General features: G+C 42.9%; 1 protein-coding gene across 2 annotated transcripts in view; it reads right to left on the bottom strand.

The window, feature by feature from the left end:
* The window catches only part of ANKFY1 (ankyrin repeat and FYVE domain containing 1), an 84203-nt gene that overhangs the window by 13123 nt on the left and 48755 nt on the right, over positions 1–22325 (bottom strand). For both annotated transcript variants that reach the window (XM_019743813.3, XM_019743814.3), the window contains 13 exons: positions 21249–21398; positions 19788–19953; positions 13707–13911; positions 12223–12291; positions 11808–12007; positions 7838–7935; positions 6633–6861; positions 5563–5661; positions 5173–5326; positions 4407–4575; positions 3330–3448; positions 2528–2684; positions 1352–1552 (listed from right to left, as the gene is read on the bottom strand). In XM_019743813.3, the coding sequence (XP_019599372.3) occupies positions 1352–1552; positions 2528–2684; positions 3330–3448; positions 4407–4575; positions 5173–5326; positions 5563–5661; positions 6633–6861; positions 7838–7935; positions 11808–12007; positions 12223–12291; positions 13707–13911; positions 19788–19953; positions 21249–21398 (2016 nt within the window). The remainder of the gene's footprint in view (positions 1–1351; positions 1553–2527; positions 2685–3329; positions 3449–4406; positions 4576–5172; positions 5327–5562; positions 5662–6632; positions 6862–7837; positions 7936–11807; positions 12008–12222; positions 12292–13706; positions 13912–19787; positions 19954–21248; positions 21399–22325) is intronic.

Below are 22325 nucleotides of genomic sequence, written 5' to 3'. Positions count from 1 at the left end.
CGTGCCCTCCGCTCCAGGCAGCTCCCTCCAAAGAACAACACTACATGCTCCCCCACCCCAAACAGGCCCATCCTACAGATATTTGTGCACATGCCCACGCGTGTATGGTTACATCCATGTGGTCAGGGAAAGGGAGCCACTGCACAGATTCAAACTGCTCTGGCACCCTTCTGCAGCAGGAGCTACACAACGTGGAAAGCCAAGAAAGAGACAGGGAGAGGAAGGCACCAGGTACTGGGATGCCTGGGAAAGGCACTGGTAGAGCCTAGCCGTGGGAGTCCTGCTCTGGCTACAGCAAGCACCCAGCATTCTGACACCGCAGCCGCAATGCCAGCCTGACCCTGGGCAGTCAAACAAATCTTCAGAAATTTTCAGAACGTCTTCTCTGTTATCGAGCTACAGGATAACAGGATGCATTGGGGGGTGGGAGGGAAGCCAACAGTACAGCGCAGACTGATTCATTGATGTCAAGCACACAAATGCTCATGGACATCAAACCAGAGGATATCATAGTTACAAGAGCTATCATATCAGTATGAGTGCTCAGTGAGAAGTGAGAGACGCCAACATGCCACACACACACACACACACACACACACACACACACACACACACAGCACATGCTGGTGGCACAGGCAATGTATCTGCAAAGGACTTTAATGCACAGTACGAGTTTCATACTCAACGGAGAGGAAATGTGAGATGGCTATGTCCATTCACAAACATTTTACATGACCTGAGCAGGGCTGAGGTTAATACCTATACGATTCAGTCACATTTACACGCATGCTAAAGAAACGATGTACGGAAGTCTGGAATACGAAGCAATAGTCTTCAACCATGTTAGGTTTCATTTTGTTCAGGTCTCAAGTTTTCATTTTACCTTCGTAAAAGGCTATTCAGAAATGTTGGCAGTATTCTAAGTGCTGGATGGAGATCCAGGTGTGTGTAGGACTGATTGAACAAACTCATCCCAGCTCCTGCCTCAGGTCAGTTGCTACTGCCATTTCCCACAATCTGTTGTTGCAGGTTGACAGTTCACCATCCAGAAAGAACAGGACAACTGAGCCTGCTGAGCTGAGCAATAACAACTGAGCTTCAAAACACTTAGAAAGTTGTCCCAACATCACACCAAAAGCTCCTCAACTTCAATCCATCAGGTGGCTGACACACAGGGCAGAGCAAGGAAATCTCATCCAGCACTGACAGGACATCTGAATGGCCAAATTTCAAGCAAGAGTATACTTTCAAAACGTATGTCTTTATATAGAAGAAACCTGTTTAACTGGAGACATATGTTTACTCTCCATGTAACAGGTTCTGTGGAGAGTGTTGGGCGTTGGCCACTTACTTGCTCAGCAGCCCCAGACTCTCGTTTTAGGATGGCCTCGGCTGCCTTGTTGTTCTTGTGAGTCATGGCGCAGGCAAAAGGGGTCAGACCTTGCCTGTCTCGTACATTCAAGTGGATGTCAGGGTGAGAAATCAACAACTGAATGATGACGCTGTGTTGGTTGCTGATGGCCACGTGGACAGGCGTTCTCCCTTCTGCATCCTAGGGGGACAAGGCACAGATTGCAATGTCCCAACGAAAGATAAAACTCAGGAAAAATATGAAGGGGATAACTTTTAAATCCAATTTGGTTCTGAGAATCAGTACTGCCACCCTGTGTTTGAAATCAGCTTTTAAAGAGGCCAGACAGAGACGGCCAAAAGCCACTCCCCATCACCCCAGGCTCCAGTGACCCAGCGGCACAAACACATTTGGTTCAGAAGATCCTCAGAACAACCTCCTCTCTAACTTACACCACGCCTTACCTGGCTACGGGGCAGCGGACACAAATCTTCACAGGCTAGAACATTGAAAAGTGTCAAGGAACGTAACTCAGGGACGCTCAGTTGAGCCACTGGAATATTTTCCTTAACACTGTACAGATGCCCCTCAACTTACCAGGGGGCTACAACCCAATACATTCATGGTAATTTGAAAATATTTTAAGTCGAAAATGCATTTAATACACTCAACCTAACGAAGTCATAGCTTAGCCTGGCCTACCTTAAATGTGCTCAGAACACTTACATTAGCTTACAACTGGGCAAAATCATCTAACACTAAGCCTATTTTATAATAAAGCGTTGAATATCTCATGTAATTGATTACCCATGTTGCTTTCACATCATCATGAAGTCGAAAAATGGTTAAGTCGAGCTATTGTAAGTTGGGAACAATCTGTACTCAGCTTGAGAACTAACGCTCTATGGAAATCTATAACAGGGATGGGAGGCAAAGAAAAGTTGATTCAACAAAGATTCCTCACACTGTAGGAAGGACAAAGAAGAAAAGTCTTAACACGGAGTCATTAACCTTTCCAGGCAGGCTATATGACCCAGAGAAAGTCACTGCATCTGTCTGTACCTTAGCCTCATTCATGGGAAAGCAGAGGACCAGGACCTCCCTTTGCCATAAGAGGAAATTTCTCTAATTCTGGGGTTACCATCTATCTCCCTAGAAAAGAGAACTTCTCCATACCTGTGCATTTACATTGGCACCAAACTCCAGAAGACACTGTACCGTCTCTTCCAGCCCCCAGCAGGCTGCCAAGTGCAAGGGCGTCTGTCCATCTCTGGCTTCTTCCTCTCCTTCTCCGTTAGCACCAGGTTGTCTGGGACTATTCACATCACTGCCACTGAAGAGAAGAGGGAAATGAAAGGAAGGCTTTGCTTGCCGTGCCTTCCTAGCCTACGGGCACGCAGATCAATGTACGGTTTCATCCAATCCAACAACAAGAGGCCGCTGCCAGGGACTGCTGTCCTCGGTCCTTGGCCTCAAATACTGCTGTCTGGGTTCCACTCCCATAGATTCTTCTGCAGTTGGTCTGGGTATCAGAACTCTTTAAAGCTCCCCAGGAGATCTACAAGCATTTCAAGTTGGGAGAACCACTGCTCTAAAAGTTTTCTGAGCAACCTTATCTCCCACCCAGCCAGTTATGGCTCACGCGTGTTGGTGGGGTCCTGCAGAGGCCACATGGCCTCTTTCACCCCCGCCTCCTGGCTTTACTGTGTGAACTGGTCTGATTTGACTAAGGGAGCCTATACGGCTTCCAAAGCAGGAAGCTGGCTTAGCTTTTAGATTCCTTGATCTGGGCACACACAAGTGAGTGCCTCTCCTCCTAAGTGAGTTAAGGCCCTTGGCTGACTCGATTTAACAGAGCAGTGACCCTCTAATAGCCTTAATTAGGAAAGTCAAGCCAACAACAAGACGGTAACTAACTGCAGCCAGTTTGCACTGAGCTGAATAAGAAGATTTGAAGAGATACTTAGGCTTCTCAGACCTGCGAATAAGAAAGCAGGCGATGGACTCATTGTTCTCATCAATGGCTCTGTGCAGGAGTGTTTGAAGACACCCGCTCGGCCCTGGACCCCAGCACGTGGCATCACAACCATGTCTGACCTGCGGAAAAACACAGAGCACTCACAGATACTGCCGAGCAGATGGGAGAATTTGTATTACTATCGCTGAGCTCTGTGCACATCATTAGATCCATTTTTCAGGCAAACACAGTTGATAATTAACTGATAATTATTAATCTGTAACATTCATTAGTTTTACAAACACTGATTAAAATCTGCTCTGTGCAAGTACTTGCACTAGGTCCTGTGGGATGTATCTGGGAAATATAAGACAGACAGGTGTAATGAGTGTCCTCTAGAGTTGTTTTCTAGAAGGAACAGAAAGCTCAAACAGGTGCATACACATATACACACACTCGTAAGTCCTCCATAACACATACCTGTAATTAACAAGGAATCTCAGTGACAACTGGGTAAAACCCCAGGTGCACAATGACTTAATGTCTCATCTCGGGCCGTTCTCATTTGGGGCCCTGTCTTCTGAACAAGGGAGACAAAGCTGAGATTTGGGGATTTATCACTGTGGTGAGAGGGAGGGCAGCCCACATCAAATAAACCCACCACAGAAGAAGACTTCCTGGGGAAAAGCCTCAGCTCTCCCACTTGTTGGTAGTTTTCTTGATAAAGACAGCCTAAAAAAATGCTGGCTAAGACTATGTTGAACTGCAAGTGTTTTTAACATGATTTCTTTTTTTTTTAAGTGTGTTTTTCCAGGACCCATCAGCTCCAAGTCAAGTAGTTGTTTCAACCTAGTGGCGGAGGGCGCAGCTCAGTGGCCCATGTGGGGATCGAACCGGCAGCCTTGTTGTTAAGAGCACCGCGCTCTAACCAACTGAGCTAACCAGCTGCCCCAACGTGACTTTCTACTGCTCGTCCTTCACTCAGTTTGTTACTTGGCAGATCACTTGCTTCCTGTGATTGCTACGTAGGCCCCAAATTCATCTCTGACACAAAATATCCCCGTGTGTAAACAGAGGCTAAAGTTGAGCTCATCTCACCAGAGTGGATGCGATGTCCTCCAGATTATTTGCCAATGCCAGCCACAGTGGGGGGTTCCCCTTCTCATCGGGCACAGACATGTCAGCTCCTCGGGTGCAGATGGCATCCACTACAAGCGGAAGCTGATTTCTGATGGCCAGCTGAAGGGCTGTCTCCCCATCCTGAGTCCTGTTAGGACGTGCACACCAAAACCAACACTTGTAACTGGAGCCAAATGATAAAGGGTGTCCTGGGTATCCCAGAGACCATAATCCGCTGTATCCCTTAAACACACTTCACTCACATTCATTAATATTTTTTCTGAGAAATTTAACCTGTCGATAGCATCTGTCCCTTCTGCCTTTTAAAAAAATACAGTTATGGCCTCCTGTGTCACGGAGAAGGAAATTGACCAACATCCCAGGTGCTGAAATCTTACAGGCATACGGCTGGTTTTAACAGCAGCTAAATAAAAGGCCACCCCAACTGCCCCTTTGACAAAACACTTCTTTCACCCACTCAGTCATTCAGGGTCACCTGACATTGAAGATAAAGATAAATTCCTTTGAAAATACAAAAGCAATAAACGTTTAAGTGTGTGTTTTTCCCCCCAGGCCATTTTGATCGCTCATTTGTTGCAATGCTCTTTGTATGAATATAATTCAGTTACAATCCTGCGCTTGTACTTTTTCAGAGTCACTGTTTCCCTTCCTTTGTTTACCAAGGAACACAGAACATGTCCTACAAGCAAGACAGTGCCTCTGAAGCGACTAGTGCCCAGCCTACCTGACGTTTATGTCCGCCTGGTGCTCCAGCAGGAAGAGCGCACTCTTACTGTCTTGCCGCTGCATGGCCATGTGCAGCAGCGTCTGCCCATCCGACATGGTGTCGTTGATGCAAGCGCCGGACCCCAGCAGCTGAGCTGCGATCGTGTGCATGCCTGGGAAACAAGCCGATGAGCGCACGCCCAGCTTTCCCCACTCCTTCACCTTCTTACCACAACCAACACATGCACCCTCTCAATGTCAAAGCCAGCAGTTCCCACTGGGTATTACAGGCTTAACCCCAACAGAAAGGTTGTCTTTCAACCAAGTGATTAGCTCCACACCCTCCACAGCCCCCTCCCTTCTGACAGATGTCTGTCTGCAGATGCCAATGGCCGTGGCACCCCCTTACCTGTCCATAAGGCCAGGCCCAGCACAGTCTGGTCTCGGGAATCCTTGAGGCTGAAGTCCGGAATAATTTGCAAGTTGTTGGTGGCATGAAGAGCGTTAGCTAAATTTTTTAAAAGGGAAAGAACACTTGATTTTACCATCCCATGGGTCACATTTAAACTATTTACAAGAATAAGAGCCTAGTTTCAAACTGACTGGGTAAAATACGATCATTTCTTCACAAAGATAAGTGATAAATCTCATTGTACAGATTGGAAGTCCAGAAATCTGATATTCTGGAGCAAAGCTTACAGGGAAAATGAATTTCTTTATTTTTAAAAAATAATTTTCATTACGTTTATTGGGGTGACCTTGGTGAGTAAGAACATGAATTTTTTTAAGCTTAACATTGACTCTTCACAAAAGGAAACCAGACTCTACTATGGAAACACACAGGAACTACCTGATTAGGGAAAAGAGGGTCAAAACAATGCCCTGGCGACGTTTTCCTAAAACATAATACCTACCACCTCACATGCCTGTGAGGACCCAAAAAAGGCACATTCTACCCAAAACCCCGCTTCCTTCCCTTCCACAGCACACTGCTAAAACGTGCTGACGTAACTGGGATGCAGGCACGAGTAAAGCAGGTTTTAGGACAGGAGAGAGAATCTGAGGATGGCTGTCTGAGGGAAGCAGGCCTCCCCACTGCCGGGGCTTCCCATGGCCCCTCTGTCACGGTTCACCTGCCAGGGAGGCTCAGAGGCAGATGCGAGGCCTGCGGAGGAACTGCTGCAAGCAGGGTTCTCAAAGACAGTGCTCACACCACAGCAAAGCTTTGCTTGACCTACACTGAAACGGCCTGGAAAACAGCCCCAAATAAGAAAGAAGTAGTCAGAGCTTCTAACACCCTAACCCAGGTGGAAAATGTACACAAGAGCCGGGGGCCAGACTATATGCTTATCTACTTTGACCTGAAAGGATTATAGGGGAAGAAAAGTCACCAATGCCAGAAACACCAACTCTGTAATTAACTACTCAAAACCAATGCTCGAAGCTCAAAGTGACAGGCAGAAATTCCCAACTACCCACCTTTTTGCTCGAGGATGACAGACACCACATCTGGATGATTATAGGCAATTGCCATGTGCAGCGGCGTCTGCAGGTAGACGCTGCCCACTGAGCTGCTCAGGGATGCAGCCTCCTTTGGCAGAGGCAGAGCTTCCTCCGTCTGCAGGTTTGGGTTGGCACCTTGCTGCAGGAGCTCTGCAGTGAGGTTAGCCAGGCCGCGCCGACAGGCTGTGTGCAATGGGGTTTCTCCCTGAACAGAAACAAACGGACCAGATCAGAGGCACTTTCAGGCTGGGAGTGCCCTGCACAAAGGGATAATGACAGCCTAAGCACTGAAACTCAGGTCCATCCCCAGTGCCAGTCGCAGCCCTCGGCTCATCCTGTCACCAGCTGACCTCCACGACTTCTGCCCATCCCTTCTGGTCTCCTCTCCTTCCCTTTCCCCTGGGCCATCATTCTCAGTTTCTTCAATGTCCTCCCAAGCACTCTCCAAACTCCCTGACTCCCCATCTTCTGCATTTCCAATGACCTTAACCACCCTTCACTTTGTATTTAAAATTATTTTGCTGATTTTAAAAATAACATGTGACTATTACCAAACAACAGCAGAGGGCCTCTGAGTGTCACAAAAATAAACACGTAGGAAATGGAAGCGCCTCCCAAGCATAGCCCGAGACAGAGTGACCCTCAACTCTCCTTAACCTCCCCGGGCTCCTATGCTGCTTCCGGCACCTGCTTTAGCGCCTGCATCTCGAACTTTGATCAAGACCACCTTCCCCCACTTTTTAATATTAGAAACATTCATAATTGGCATTACAGGTACTTGATTCAATATTCAAAAGCTACAAGAATATACAGTGAAAAGGAGTTTCCTCTGTATATTCTTGCTCCCACCCCCCAACTATCCTCCCCTAAAGAAACCATTAATACCGCTTTCATTCTCTCCTGTGACAGAATATTCATAGAATGACATATACACACTGTGTATGTAAGTGTAGTTTAGGACCTGATGTACCACAAATGCTTAGGAAATGGTTGCTGAATGAATCAACCAACCAATATTTGAGGATAAAAGCAACTATATCACTCTGGTTTTTTAACCGTGCGCATGTATTACTTAGATAAAAATTGAATAAAGAATCTATTCCATTCTTTCCTATAAACCTGTCACTGCCATTTGTTCCATAGATCACAACTGCTTCCCCTGGCTGCCCTGTCGTACTTACCCACTTGTTTCTGTGGTTGACGTGGGCACCATTGGTTGCCAGGAAAAGAGCTGCTGCCTCATTTCCTGCTTCAGCTGCCCGCTGTAGTAAGCAATTTCCTAGGAGAAAGTGGGCATATTCATTCAGCCATTTGCGTAAAAATGAGGTCCGGTTCCACACTGTACCACACCCTGTCCTTCCCCACCACCTTTCACAGCTGAGAAGTCCACACCAGAAGTAAGTACCATCTAAGTCCACACAGGCAGGATGAGCCTGGGCGGAGCCAAGACTTGGTCTGGAAGGCAGGAAACATTCCTTCTTCCCTGGGTTTACACTAGCCACTGCCCAGGATCAGAGGTAAGTTATATCTCCTTCCTGGGGCTGGATTAGGACAGTTTCTCAGCAGCAGTGCTACGGACTTTTGGGGCCAGGCAATTCTTTGTTGGGAGGGGTCTGCCCTGTACACTGCACCATATTTAGCAGTATCCCTGGCTTCTGCCCACTAGATGCCAGTAGCACTCCCAACCTTGCTGTGACAATCAAAACTGTCTACAGATGATGTCACATGTCCCGAGGGATGGGGGTGGGAGCGGGGTGTCACCCATGTCTGAGAAACTCTGAGCTAGATGACCATTTTATTTTGAAGACATTGTGAGCTGAAGTTCTACCAGAAAATGTTCCTTAAATACTTCAGTTTTATTCCCAGGACCTTAAATATGTTGGCTCTTGGCTTAGAAATGTTTTGTTTAGCATTATCACTATTTTCTAAATAAAAGAAAAATTCTTTTTTCTTCTTTTCCTCTTGAAATGGTTTAGCCCAGAGCAATGTTTCTCTTTCTATTAAAATACATTTCCTTTTTGGATAAACACAAAATCTCATGTTCTAGATCTATACTATTTGAAAACTCAAATTAAATTAAATACCAGGACTGAAAACAAGGTTAAAAAATGGGACAAAGCATTGCTTTGTTTTCATACCATTTTTTCCTTTTCTCTCAAAGAAAGTGATTCCACCCCTAGTTGAGAGTCATTCTAATTTAGAGACTCCCAATAAAAGTCCCATTTTCACTTCTGTCACCATTGCAGTATACACACAACACACATCACATACAGGTTTTCCCGCTATCTGAAAGCACGGATTTCCTATGAAACCCTTACCCCCCCCCTTTTTTTTAACGAGGGCACAGCTCACAGTGGCCCCTGCGGGGATTGAACTGGCCACCTTGGTGTTACCAGCACCAGGCTCTAACCAACTGAGCTAACCAGCCACCCCCCATGAAATCTTTTGTAAGCTCAAATGGCCTACAGTGAAAAACCAATACCGTTAATCTATATGGAAAACATTGTAAACATTCCCAGACCCCCAAAATAACCTACCAAGTCATCCCAAATAACACATAAAACCTAAAACACTAACACAGAATAAAAGCAGTGCCACTCTTCTGCCAGGGTACAGGCTGCCTCACTGCAATACAGAAGCTGAATGCTAATTTTGCTTTTTGCCTTTTTTCGTAAAAGTGAAAATCCTCTTCGGATTTCTTTCAGCAGCAAAAAAGGTACTAATGTAGGTCTTTTGTGAAAGTGAAGTGGCGTAAGGCAAACTTGAAAAGCCGGGGATTCCTGTACCTCCCTATAGAACAAAGAAATTGCGACTGCTAAAACATCATTGAAATGTTGGAAAACAGTGCTCTAAGGTAATTAGAGTATAATAAAAAATGGAACAAGGAAAAATAATAATCCTGAACTTGAATAAAAAACTCAAAGTATACAAAGTAAAACTGACAGAACTAGTAATAAAAATGGATAAATTCATAATCACAGGGAACATTTTTAATATGCCTCCAAGAAACCGACAAATTAAACAGTCCAAAAGTTAATAAATTAATGAGTAAGATTTAAACAGCATAATGAACAAGCTGGACTGAATGGACGTAAACAGAGAATGCTGCATCCTATAATGAAAGAATGCACATTCTTTTCACGTACATGTCAAAAACTGGCTGTGTAAGAGTCTAATATTCAATCCTAAATGTCAAAGAACCAATCTCTTACATATCACACTCTTACATAATGTGATTAAATTAGAAATTGTTAAAATGATGGCAATAACCAACATACAGCTGTACATTAAAAGCAATTTAGTGACAATCTCACTTCCGGAGGGTCATACGTATAAAACACAGCTCTTCCTGTACTGCCTGTCCTGTAGCTTTTTACCACTGCCCTTAGCTTTGATGTCACCCAGAGGGATGATTTCATTTGATCTTTATTTAATTATTAACTTCTTTCAAGGAAAGAGCTGCTTAATATCCATCTTTCTGTGGCCAATTCCCCGGGTCAGTGGCACGTACCCATGCTTTATACATTGCTAGTACTCAATACTGAATTACATGGAATCCCTCTCCTTCAAACACCCCCATGTTTTATTTAGTCAGATCAAAGAAATATTCACATTAAAACAGTGGTTCTCAGTGTGGTGTATGGATTCCTGGGGGTACCTGAGAGTCTTTCAGAGGGCCCATGAGGTCAAACTGTTTTCATACCAATAGTTGATGTTATTTGCTTTTCCTCACTGCATTGATATTTGCACTGATGGTGCAACAGCAACGGTGGATCAAACTGGGGAGCCTGAACACAAGGCAGGGGCCTGTAATCTTCACCACCACGCACCCAGTCAAAAAAAGCCCGTTTCACTAAGGGGTCCTTGATAAGGCAGAAAAATCACTAGCTTTATTAAATCTCAACATTGAATGCACATTTTTAAAATTCTGTGACAAAGTAAGAAGTACGCATACAGCCACATTTGCTGTGTGGCAAAGTGCCATAGTTGTCTCAAGGAAAAGCACTTGTATCACTGTTTAAACTGCGCGTTGAAATAGCAGCTTCTTGTATGAAACATCAGCATTACTTGAAAGAAAGACTGAGGAACAAACTGGTATTCAAACTTGAGTACTTGGCAGACATTTTCTTGAAAATGAACAAAGTGAGCCTGCCCCTTTAAGAAAAGCAATTTGTACCAAATGATAAAATTTGATCTTGCAAGTGAAAATTAGAATTTGGAAAACTTTTATCTGCAACTGTAAGTTTGATAGTTTCTCAATACTGCAAGACTTTTCTGATGAAATCAGAAGTGATACTAACAAACATGATTCTACAATAAAATGAACATATGAAAGATCTACGTAACTCAGTGATTCAGTATCTTCCAAATGACTAAGGGATTGATGTCACAAAATCAGGCATGGAGAAAAGATCCATTCAAAGCACAAACAGACCATGGATTTTCATATAACGAAGTATAAAAAGTTCATTGGTTAGTTTCAGATTCCACATTGCAACTAACCTTAAGGAAACTATTACTTGAAGAATTTTGCCTGCTGTAGTATCAAAAAACTATATCCACAATTATCTGAAAAGGCTCTTAAAATACGCCTTCCTTTTCCAGATACATAATTGGGTGAGGGTATATTTTCTTCAGATACTGGAACCAAAACAACGTATCTCAAAAGCTTGACTATAGATGCAGATATAAGAAACCAGTCACTCTTCCAATAAAATTTTATTGTGAAAGTTATTCTTCATTAAAAATTTCATATGTTAACATATAATGTGCTATTATAATTATTAATACATCTTTCCAAAATGTCTCAGTTTTAAGTTTTAACATGGTAAATATCAGAGCTAGAATCCACCAAAATAAAAAGCTCTTTTGGGATATAATTTTTAAGAGGATAAAAGGGGTTCTGAATCTAAAAAGTCTGAAACTCACTGCATTAAATAAATGACACTGTTTCAGCTTAAAAGGATGTAACTCAGAGTTTGGCTAAATTTTTTGAAGCACAAGTTAAAGAAAAAAAAAATAACTTGGACTTTTACCATAGTTAAAGTTGAGAACATGTCATCCAGTTGCTAAATTGTTGGTAAAACATTGACACACTATTTCAGTGGAGCCTCCAGACTGAGCCTCGGCCCTTATGGATCCATGTTTTACCTGTTACCGTGTCAGGTGCATTGGTGTTGCTGCCACGCTGAATGAGTCTGGCTGCAAAGCTGTTTTCGTCAAACGAAGTCCCATTTACCACAGGCATGTCTTCGAAAGGGTTTACAGACTGGTCGGATGACACAGTGATGTATTGCACTGCGAGCCACAGAGCTGTGCTGTTCTCATGGTCTTTCAGTTCTAAGTCTAATCTGAAACAAGGAGCAATGTGAACAGCAAATTACCTTCTTCAGACACTGCACTGCCAATGGCTTCATTCTCTCTTTATGCTTTCTCAATGATCATTTTAAAATTCTAGTTTTACTCGTAAAATGTGTAACACTAAAAGACATTTAAAAGAATTATTTTTCACTCACAATCCCACCCTCACAACTGCCTTTTCATTTCTCCATGTCTCCCTACGTACTGTTTACACTGCAGCAACTGATTGAACACGTATTCATTCCTGGCCATGATGGACAAGTGCAGAGGAGTCCTGCAGGATAAACAAGAAGAGGTGTCAGTGAGGACAGGCCCCATTACTCACAGCAGGAGGCGACTGCAATCCTACGCAGAACCACCAGCCCCAAGGAATTCCACATTGCTACATCAGTGTTTTTCCACCCTGGCAAACAGTTTTCCAAAACCATCACCAAGTATCAAAGAATAAAAATGCGGTTGCTTATATGTTACCATTTATTCAGTGGCCAGAAGGACAAGAGTCAATAAAAGGAAGAGATGTAAAATATTTCCCATTAAATACGGACCCCGACTGATTGTGTATATACACTCATGTTTTTTAAACCAGCAGTTTCTACCATAGGTATGCATATTTTCCCCTACAGTCCTCCACACTTCTGAAAAGAACTATTTTTCTTCCCATAATTCTCTGTTACAGTCAAACACAGTCAGAGTGGCAACAGGTAGGAATTGATTCAAATGATCCATTTAACTGCTCTTCACTGCTTTTCTTTAGCCCTCCAGCATCCTGAGAGACTGCCACTGCAGAGAACAGGGACCCTGAGGGCTGGCATCTACCTCAGAGGTACAGACTCCTGGAGTTTACTGATGAGGGGGTGGGAGAGCAACAGACAAAAATAAAAGGATGTAGTTATTTTGAGTAATAAAGTTATTACCATATGATATTGAGAGTTCATGGAGCTCCATCTTATTAAGTATTTTATCCATCACATAAATCTATTTTCCTCTTCTGACAATTTATCAGAACTCTTTTGTTTTTTTGAGAGGGTTTTCGAAAGTATAAAATACTGAGCTGCTATGATGAAAAGTGAGTCCAACTTATTGTTGGTGACTCAGGTGGGTTCACTCCCCTCCGCTGCCTCCTACACTGCTATCCCAAACACAAGCAGTCCTTTCTTAGATTCTAAACCACAAAGAAACCTCCACTACACGTTTCTGGTCAGGGGCAAAAGGAACATGACTGCTGCTGTCAAATACACAAAGGGCTGTGCTGCGGCAGACGACTGCACGCTGTGCCGACAGAAATGTCTAACGTGGGAGTATTTACAAGAAGGTAGAAGTGGGTTTAATACAGAGAATGTCCCAACTATTAGAAATAATTAGTTGCTTTATCCAAGCAGCTCTAACAAAGATGCTGGAAGAAGGTTGCCTTGGAGGAGTTGGACTAGATGACCACTCCGAAGATGACAGAAATTGCTTAAAAATCCAAGGACCACAGTTACTCACGATGGAGATGGTTTCCCCAAATGCCTCTGGCCTTAGCTGTGCCTCTCATTTGTGTAGCAAATCAACGTTTGTGACTTCAATAAAAATCAGATTGTATAACGCCGAACTAAAAGAACATGAGGGCCCTGTCTGCCAGTTACGTGCCACCGTAAAATAACATTCTGGGAAGGGCGCGAAGAGCAGTCTGTTTGCTCCCCAACTGACCTGCCCTTGCTGTCCTGCATGTTGGGGTTGGCACCAGCCTGCAGGAGGGCCTCTGCAATCTGTGCCATCGCAGACATCACATCTGCTGAGTGTTTCTTTGAACTGTACGACGCCACCAGGTGCAACGGTGTCTCCTGGGCACCCAATGTAGCAGCACTGACTAGGGCCCCGTTCTTAATGAGGAAAGTGGAAGCGAAGAGATCTCCTTGAAAAGAAATAACAGAAGAAATGGTCACATGTGACAACACCCAGGCCAAGCTATTCTGGCCAATGTTTCCTCAAAAAGTCACCAGTCAGTAACTGCAAACAAAGAAGAGAGACGACGGGGTGCGTCTGCAGTGGCACCTCTGGGGACACCAAAGTGGACACTCATCGTTGAGGTCATGCAGTTACATACTCGAATTCAAAAGGCTTCATTCAATTTCTGATTACCTGTTACCTGCCCTGCCCCCTCACCTCAGTCTCACTTCACTACTTAAATACACCGGGATTCCATCCTGCAAAGGCCTCTTCTGGTCAACTCTCAAGAAGGGTTCCGAGATTTCGCCCCACACATTTATCGCCCCCTCTCACTGCCTCACCACAGTCTGCGCCTAAGGAACCCCTCCCACAACCTGCTGTACCTGCACACAGGTTCCTGTTCAGAGTAAGACCGTGTCTAATTTATTTATTATTATTACAAAGGTCCTTTTTATTTTCTCAATCTCATAAAGGTCTTAGCAAGAAGTTTACAACTGAATATTTGAACAAAGAATCTGTACATATTACTAGTTAAAAAAACAATTCACATCGTAAATTAACTGGTAAAAACAAAACTTCTTTCTACGTCCCTTCCATTGCCTTAACTCATGGAGCCACCGTGTTTCCCTGAAAATAAGACCTAACCGGAAAATAAGCCCTAGCATGATTTTTCAGGATGATGTCCCCTGAACATAAGCCCTACTGCGTCTTTTGGAGCAAAAATTAATGTTAGACCTGGTCTTATTTTCGGGGAAACACAGTAGGTAGAAGAGTCTAACTAGGACTATCCACAAATACCAAAGTGAGACTGAATAATTTCATAAAGTCCAATAATTTCAATAGCCCAAACTACCATTTTTGACTCTTTTTGACGAAGGGGAAAAAACTACTGTGACATCTTGACAAAAGGCCAAGAGTTAAGTTTACATAAAGATATTAAAGGCATACAATTCTGAAGTTACTTTGTCATATACCAGCAAAGAAAAGCTGACTCTAGATTGGTTCTGTAAATACATGGTTAAATTCAGAACCAAGCAATCTGACAAATGGCAATTTAACGTTAAAAATACTTGTGGAAAACCAGTTAAAGTATGCTTGTCAAGTTAACTTGGAGGAAGACAGGGATTAAGCAAAGAAGTTTGTTGTAAGATTAAAGTTCAATATTCCTTGGATTTAGTTCCATTTATAATTAAAACATGCAAAAAGTCACCATACATAAAATTAACGTTTCTTAAGAAACTAAGGCAAGAATAACAATGCATCATAAGATACAAACTAGAACAGAGAAATCACCCAGTTATAAATGCACAATGCGTGCCTGAGACATTCTGCCTAGCTGGGTGGAAGCAATTCTTTCTTTCAGTGGCCTCCAGGCAGCACGAATTAGCTCATAACTGGGAAGTCTTTCGAATCAAACTCATCCGTCCCTTTGGTGGGTGGACCAGAGAACATATCTAAACCATCCCAAGAGCTCATCTGGGATTCCGAGGTACTTTCTGTAGATTCCGTCTCCATTTCACCAGGATAAGTTCCTTGCAAATCACATCCTTCTTTAGCTGGAAGATCCCCCAAGTGCAGAGCAACCTCCCAGGTTGATGTGAGGGTCCCATGGTCATTGACTGTACTTTTTAAATTTGTTGGAGGTCTTGTTGGGATGAATGCCAGGTTGTTAAAGGGGACTTGGAACTTCTTCTCTACTGTATGGACCATCAACGACAGTGTTCTTTCCAAAGCTGATCTGTTCTGTCTTTGCATCAGGACACCTTTGTCTGTTTCTAACTCTGTTCATACTGTAGATGCACACTCCTTTGAACCACAACTTCCAGATGATGGTTTTTCTCTTGAACTCAACTTATGAGAAGCTTTCTTTTACATCTTGCAATATTATGTCATCTTCAACTATACTTCTACAGTCTGAACATCTAGAATGGGGCTTAGGATTGCAGGAATAGCAAAGCTTTCAAGTTTGTTACCTATATTCCTATACTCATTTTCATTTGAATATGTGGGTTTCATCTGGTCTGCAGTAGACATGGAATTTCAAAGTCACCTGGTTTCCCACACTTCCCAAGTACTTCGTACTGCCTTCTAAGGAACCACGTTGCTGGAGAATGTGAGCTCTGGCACTGAGGTGGCTAGGCTGCCACAGGCCCCTCAGATGCTGATTGGTCCATGTCTGATTTGCTTTTCTATCCATCACACTGTCTCATACAAAACAGGCACCAGGGAAATGTTTGGAAAGAAAATTGATTGATTGGTCAAGGCTATTAGGTTCCACTTTAACAAACTGGCTCTAATTCCAATCAATTATGACTTTAGACTTCTCTAACCTACCCCTTCTGAAATATTTTCATTCTTCTGCCACAATTTTTTTCTTAGAAGTGGGAGAAGGTACAATCTTTACCACCATCGTGTGCAAAGGACCAAAGCTCAGATTTCTTTACAATAGGATGTCGGTAGAACTCTGAAAGCAACAGGTAACAGGCGTTATCAGGGGGCTAGGCTGGGTCGGGTCTTTGCTATCTACCCACATATACATACACATAGTGGGGTTCTCAGTAGCGTCCTAACGTGTAATGTGAACAAACCCCACAGAGATTCAGTCTAGGAGAGAACAGGTAAAAACAATACATTATGTAGCAACAGAATAAAGTATCCTAGAGAAAGGCACGTATATTCTGGAAGTGGGAAGAAAATTTGGAGTTATTAGGACAAAGAGCCTTAAAATGAAAAGTCTGATATATAATAAGATACTGGGGAAGGAGTATCTTTACCTTTAAGCTTGGCATATATTCCAAACTAAGAGATACAGATAGTAAAGCTAAAACAACATAGAAAAATGGAAAACTTATACTACACATATAGAAGATAAACTGGATAATACTGTACACAGAAATAAGGACACAGGAAAAACCTATCAATGTCTGGATTCAGGTGGAAGGCATAATAAAAATTGTTTTTATATCATAAACCTTCTTAAAAGAATTATAGTTTTTAGATTAGGTTTAGTTTATTAATAAGAACCAAAGATTTTTTTTTAACTTAAACATATATACGTACATACATATATGCACCCCACACAAAAAGTTATTTAGGAATTATTTGAAATTAAAAACTGTTGATGTTTTACAATAAAAGAAAGTCAGCTCACAGGTACATAACCTAGAGAAAAAAGACAACTGACATCAAAAGAACAGAACAAAGGAAGGAACAGAAAATGCCAAAAGCACCATTTATAAAGTTTCTGTCAATAAGAAAACTACTAATACATTTTAGAAAGATTTCCATCAAAACCAGTTAAAGTGAAAACTGGTGCTTAAAAGTTTCAGTTATTTCATCACTCCACTCACCAACACTGTCAGGTAAACGAGGTATTACTAAGACTTGTCCACATAAAAATATTCTAACAGAGTTAACATTAAGAGAAAAAAATCCACGTGCAATTTTTCTTTCAACACAACTTCCTGACAGAAGTTTAATTCAGACAACAGCTAGGAACTTTCATTATTTAATTAATACAGACGGTATCTCATGCTGCACCAGTTGGTGGAATCATCTGCAAATCTACCACAAGTAATAGACGGGAACATCCTATTTAAGAAACCCATTGATTGATCTTGGTTATTAAAGAAAATTAGCACAAAAACAACTAGATTTTTTTTTTTTTTAAAGCCAGGATTTATCTTCTTGCCCAGATCCGGCTGATCAGAGGAGATGGCATCCCTCCGGCCATTGGTTTACCTCCTGTGGACGCACCCACAGACTCTGGCTGCCCATTTCATTCTTCATACAAACTGATTGGTATACTTAGTTATTAGAATGATCACTGATTATTCTGTTTAGATTCTAACATGTGTCCAGAACTAGAATTATATCTCACATGCGAAAGATCTTCACTTATAATGGACTTCAGGTTAACAGTTAAATTTAAGTATATTACTCCATTTAATCATCTGGGAAGGTCGACAGACTGACAGCTCAAGTTGAGAAAGGAGAAGTGAAAAACTCCAGGAATTGGAGCTAGTTGTGGCCCCAACACGGGCAAGGGAGAGCCGTGGGCTGACCCTTCTGCACAGCAGTCACTGGGCGAGGTGTGCTATGAACACTGTCTCTCACTCTCCCCACACCTGTAAAGAGAAATCATTTCTCCTTTACAGCTAAAGAAAAGGGGACTCAAGTGGTTAAGTGACTTGTTCAAAGCCACAGAGTAAGTGGATGAGCCAGGATGCAAACCTTGGTCCATCCCAGCTCCCAAACCAGTGGTATGACCACCACTCTGAGCCACAGACTCCAAAGGTAGCAACCATCCAGTTTCTCACACCCACACTGTAATCTGCAGGCTTGCAGGCAACCGATCAATTCAGAGTGGAAGATTAAATTGTTTGAAAACAAGCATTAAAAATGCATCACCGATTCTTGGCAATTCTTGTAACTAAGCAATCACCAAAATATTTAATAACTCATCAAAGATGTTTCTTCATCACACATAAGAATTTAACTCCCTAAGAGGAAAAAAACAGAATTCAGAGATTGTTTTTTTAGTAACAAGTCTATTTGTTTCCAAAATAAACATCTCAGACACTGAACAGCATTGGGAAAGTATAATTCCCTATGTGGTGGAAACTGTCTCCACTGAACACACACCCAGCACTAAGCACCCAATGGCTTTGTACAATGCAGAGTGGTGCTTGGGAAAATGCATCTGCTCTTGACACTGACGTACTCTAAGGATTTCCTTTCCAGTGATGAACAAAATTTTCCTCTCCATGAGCCAGCAAGCTTAACACTCTAACACATGGCTTAGAGAGATATTTACGTTATTAAAATCTGCCCAAAAAGGGCAAAGCCACAGCTGCAGTAGAACCATATTTGAAGTAACTACATTCCACCAACTGAGAGCAACTTGTGAATGTGAATGGCAAAAGTGTAGCAGAAACAATAACAGTATAATAATGCATGACTGGAAGGGTAAATATACATAATTAAGAGGTGAGGAAATCAGTACATTGTCTTTGATGTCCACATGTAAACAAAAAAGGGACCATGGCCAAGTACTTGAATCAAGCCGTCTCTCCCTCTACAAAATTAAGGCTTCGGCATTTTTGAAAGCTTTCATTCCGTTCTGAAACTCTACCTCTGTATAGCTTCCCACTCGGTCAAAAATGACTACTACAAAGTAAAGTCAGCCAGGATCCATTTGGGACTTCAGAATTAATAAGGCCAAGGGAAAAACAAAACAAAATGAAACAAAGGACAAGTACTTTTTTCTCCCTTGAAGAGTAAATTCATTAAGATGAAAATATCTTGATGTTCATTCTACCACTTCCATATTCTTCCCACTACTACGGACTATGTATGCAAAATATAGCTACAATTTCATGTAACTTTTCTAAAACCAAAGGTAACTATCGCTTTGCCATGACAGACAAGAAGTCTTGTCTGTAAAAGTGACAACCTGGAGCCCAAGAGTATGTTTAAGCATTTGTGGTTTTGATACTTTCCTTCTCTTACAGTAACCAATACCAGTCTTCCTAGCACAATTCCTGGAGGAGGGGATGTATTGAATAAGCAAACACATCCATTGTTTACAAGTAAAAGGTGCTTCTCCTGAAAGTACCACCTTTCTAGCCTTTCTTCTGGGCCCCAACCAACAAGGCAGAGGCAACAGGTCTTCAGCCCTTCTTTGACCTACTGATCACAAATTCTAAATCATGGAGCCTGTGAGTACAGACTCAAGAAGCCTTTGAGAATTCGCGGTACAGGATGAGAGAGTCTTCAAAAATTACCTGGATAAAAGTAAAACTGCCCTCAGAGAAAAACATAAAACCCACTTCTTCCTACCTCTTTGGATTCCTTTATGTAACAAGCTCCAGCCATTCTTGTCTAGCATGTCCACGTCGGCTTTGTGACTCACCAGCGTGGTGGCAATACTCTCTAGTCGCCGTGAAAGAGCGAGGTCTAAAGCAAGATCTCCATTATGATCCAACTCGTTCAACTTCCCAGGGAGCTGCACAGATCAATTTGTAAATTAGCACCCAGCCAGCAGAGAATACAACTGATTTTAATCCCTCCTGCCTTGACTCTTATTAAATATCACCTCTTAGACAAATGTCAAATTTTAATGCTGTAACACTGCTTACTCCACCTATTCCAATGAATTCACAGACTTCCCTCAGGCCTCCTCAGGGCACAGGCTTTTGGGGGGGCACAGAATTGATGGGGATCGTAAAGCGGATGCGAATACCACGGAAGACAGTGCAAGGACCGAGGGAGAGATGCAGACAGTGCCACAGAACACAAGTGCCAGGGAAGAGGTTCAGAGAGCCTGATGGGAAACAGCTAACGCTTTTATAAAATACTGTGGCTTAACTAGCTAATTCCTCCTAGCACTGGACACCCAGGATAAAACATACTACCTTCCCATCTGTCAAAAGCATTTCTTCTAAGGCAATGTGGCTGTGACAGGCAGAATACTAGCCCTCAGAGATGTCCAGGTCCTAACCCCCAGAACCTGTGAATATGTCACCTTACATGACGAAAGGCACTTTGCAGATGTGACTAAGGTTAAGGACCTTGAGATGGAGACGAGTATCCTGGATTATCCCAGAGAGCCCAATCTATCTAATCACTTGAGTCCTTAAAAGTGAAAGAGGGAAGTGGAAGAGCAGGTCAGAGAGATGTGACATGGGAAAAATTTGATCCTCCATTATTGGCTGTTTAATGGAGGAAGGAGGCCGATGTGGTAGCCTCTAGAAGCTGAGAACAGCTCTCAGCTTACAGCCAGCAAGAAAATAAGGACATTGCTGCTATAACCACAAGTAACTGAATTCTGCCAACAACCCAAACGAGCAGCAAATGGATTCTCCCCTAGAGCCTCCAGAAAGGAGCACAGTCTGCTGACACCTTTTAATTTTAGACGGTTGATGCCTATACTGGACTTCCAACCCACAGAACTGTAAGATGTACATTGTAGTGCTCTAAGACACTAGGTTTGTGTTCACTTCTTATAGCAGCAAAAGAAAACTGAAACAGATTTTGGTACCTAGAAGCTGGGTTCTGCTGTAACAACTACCTAAAAAAGTGGGAGTGGCTCTGGAATTGGGCAACCGGCAGAGACTGGAAGAATTCTGAGAAGCATGATCAGAAAAGCTCAGACTGCCTTAACAAACTACTAGTAGAAATATTGCATTAAAGACTGTGCCAGTAACGGCTCAGAAGGAACTGAAGAGCATTAGAGAGAAAAACAAGTGAAGTGTAGTTTGGGGGAAAGGCATGAAAAACAGAAACACACAGCTAGAGTACCTGTGAATCCATTTCAATTAGATAAAGGAAGACCACGTCTTCTCTCTCCACTTTGATAGCTTTATGCAGCGGGTACTCAGTCTTGGATTTGATCATTTTGTACAACAACGGAGCACTCATGCTGCTGAAGTCCTCCTTTCGTAAGTCATCCTAAGGAGTAAAAAAATAGAGAAAAGCAGAATAGTTTCAACATATGCACAATAACAAATGACATTTACTAAGAAGCCCTTAGAAGGTGTCTGGCCCTACTGTAAAGGGCTTAACGTTTCCCAACTCATTCGATCCTCACAAAAGCCCTGTGGTAGGTACTGTTATCATCCCCATCTTCCAGATGAGGAAAGTAAAGCACAGAGAGGTTAAACAACTTGCCCAAGTTCATACAGTGATAAATGGCAGAGCCAGGACCTAGAGCCAAGAGGCCCCGCTCACTGGATGCTTTACCACGGCACTGCTGTCCTCTTGGACAAGGTAAAGGGCAAGCGACACGGACACCCAACAAGGACGCAGCCCCCGGAGCCTCCACGACAGCACAGTCGCCCCTCCCCCCTACAAAGGTGGCAATTACAGAAGTAATCGGAACTTCCACAAACAATTCACTCCACTGAAGCACAGTTGGTCTCTACTATTGCAGATCTCTCAATTTTTACCTGTTTTAGCAGAAAGGTCACCATTTATTTGGTTCAATTCTTTAAAATCCAGTTCTTTTAGATACTTTTGCTCGCAATGTTGTTGAATACCAAACTGTTCACAGAAACTAGATTATAAAACATAGCACCCACCATGATTTAAAAAAAAACAAACGCAAAACACACAACATAACAAAGAAACGTAAAACCTGTTCTTGATGATGAGAGCTACCTAAAAAGGGTACATCTAAACCTAACAGTGCTCTCTCTCCACACGGGAGCGAGACGAAGGGCGCCACGCGGAAAGGGTGCTGCCGGGCGCGCACCACAGCCCCTCCATGGCTCAAGCCGCAGCTGCTGCAGACAGAGGGTGAGGCAGCTGGACCTACTCGTCCCAAGCTTGTTTCTTGACCTGAGCTACCTTCTGCCCTCTACTCTGAAATCAGAACTA

This window comes from Rhinolophus sinicus, chromosome 12 (assembly GCF_057876585.1).
Source record: "Rhinolophus sinicus isolate RSI-liver-muscle chromosome 12, RSI-T2T, whole genome shotgun sequence".
NCBI lineage: Eukaryota > Metazoa > Chordata > Mammalia > Chiroptera > Rhinolophidae > Rhinolophus > Rhinolophus sinicus.
This window is presented reverse-complemented; position numbering and strand designations above follow the sequence as displayed.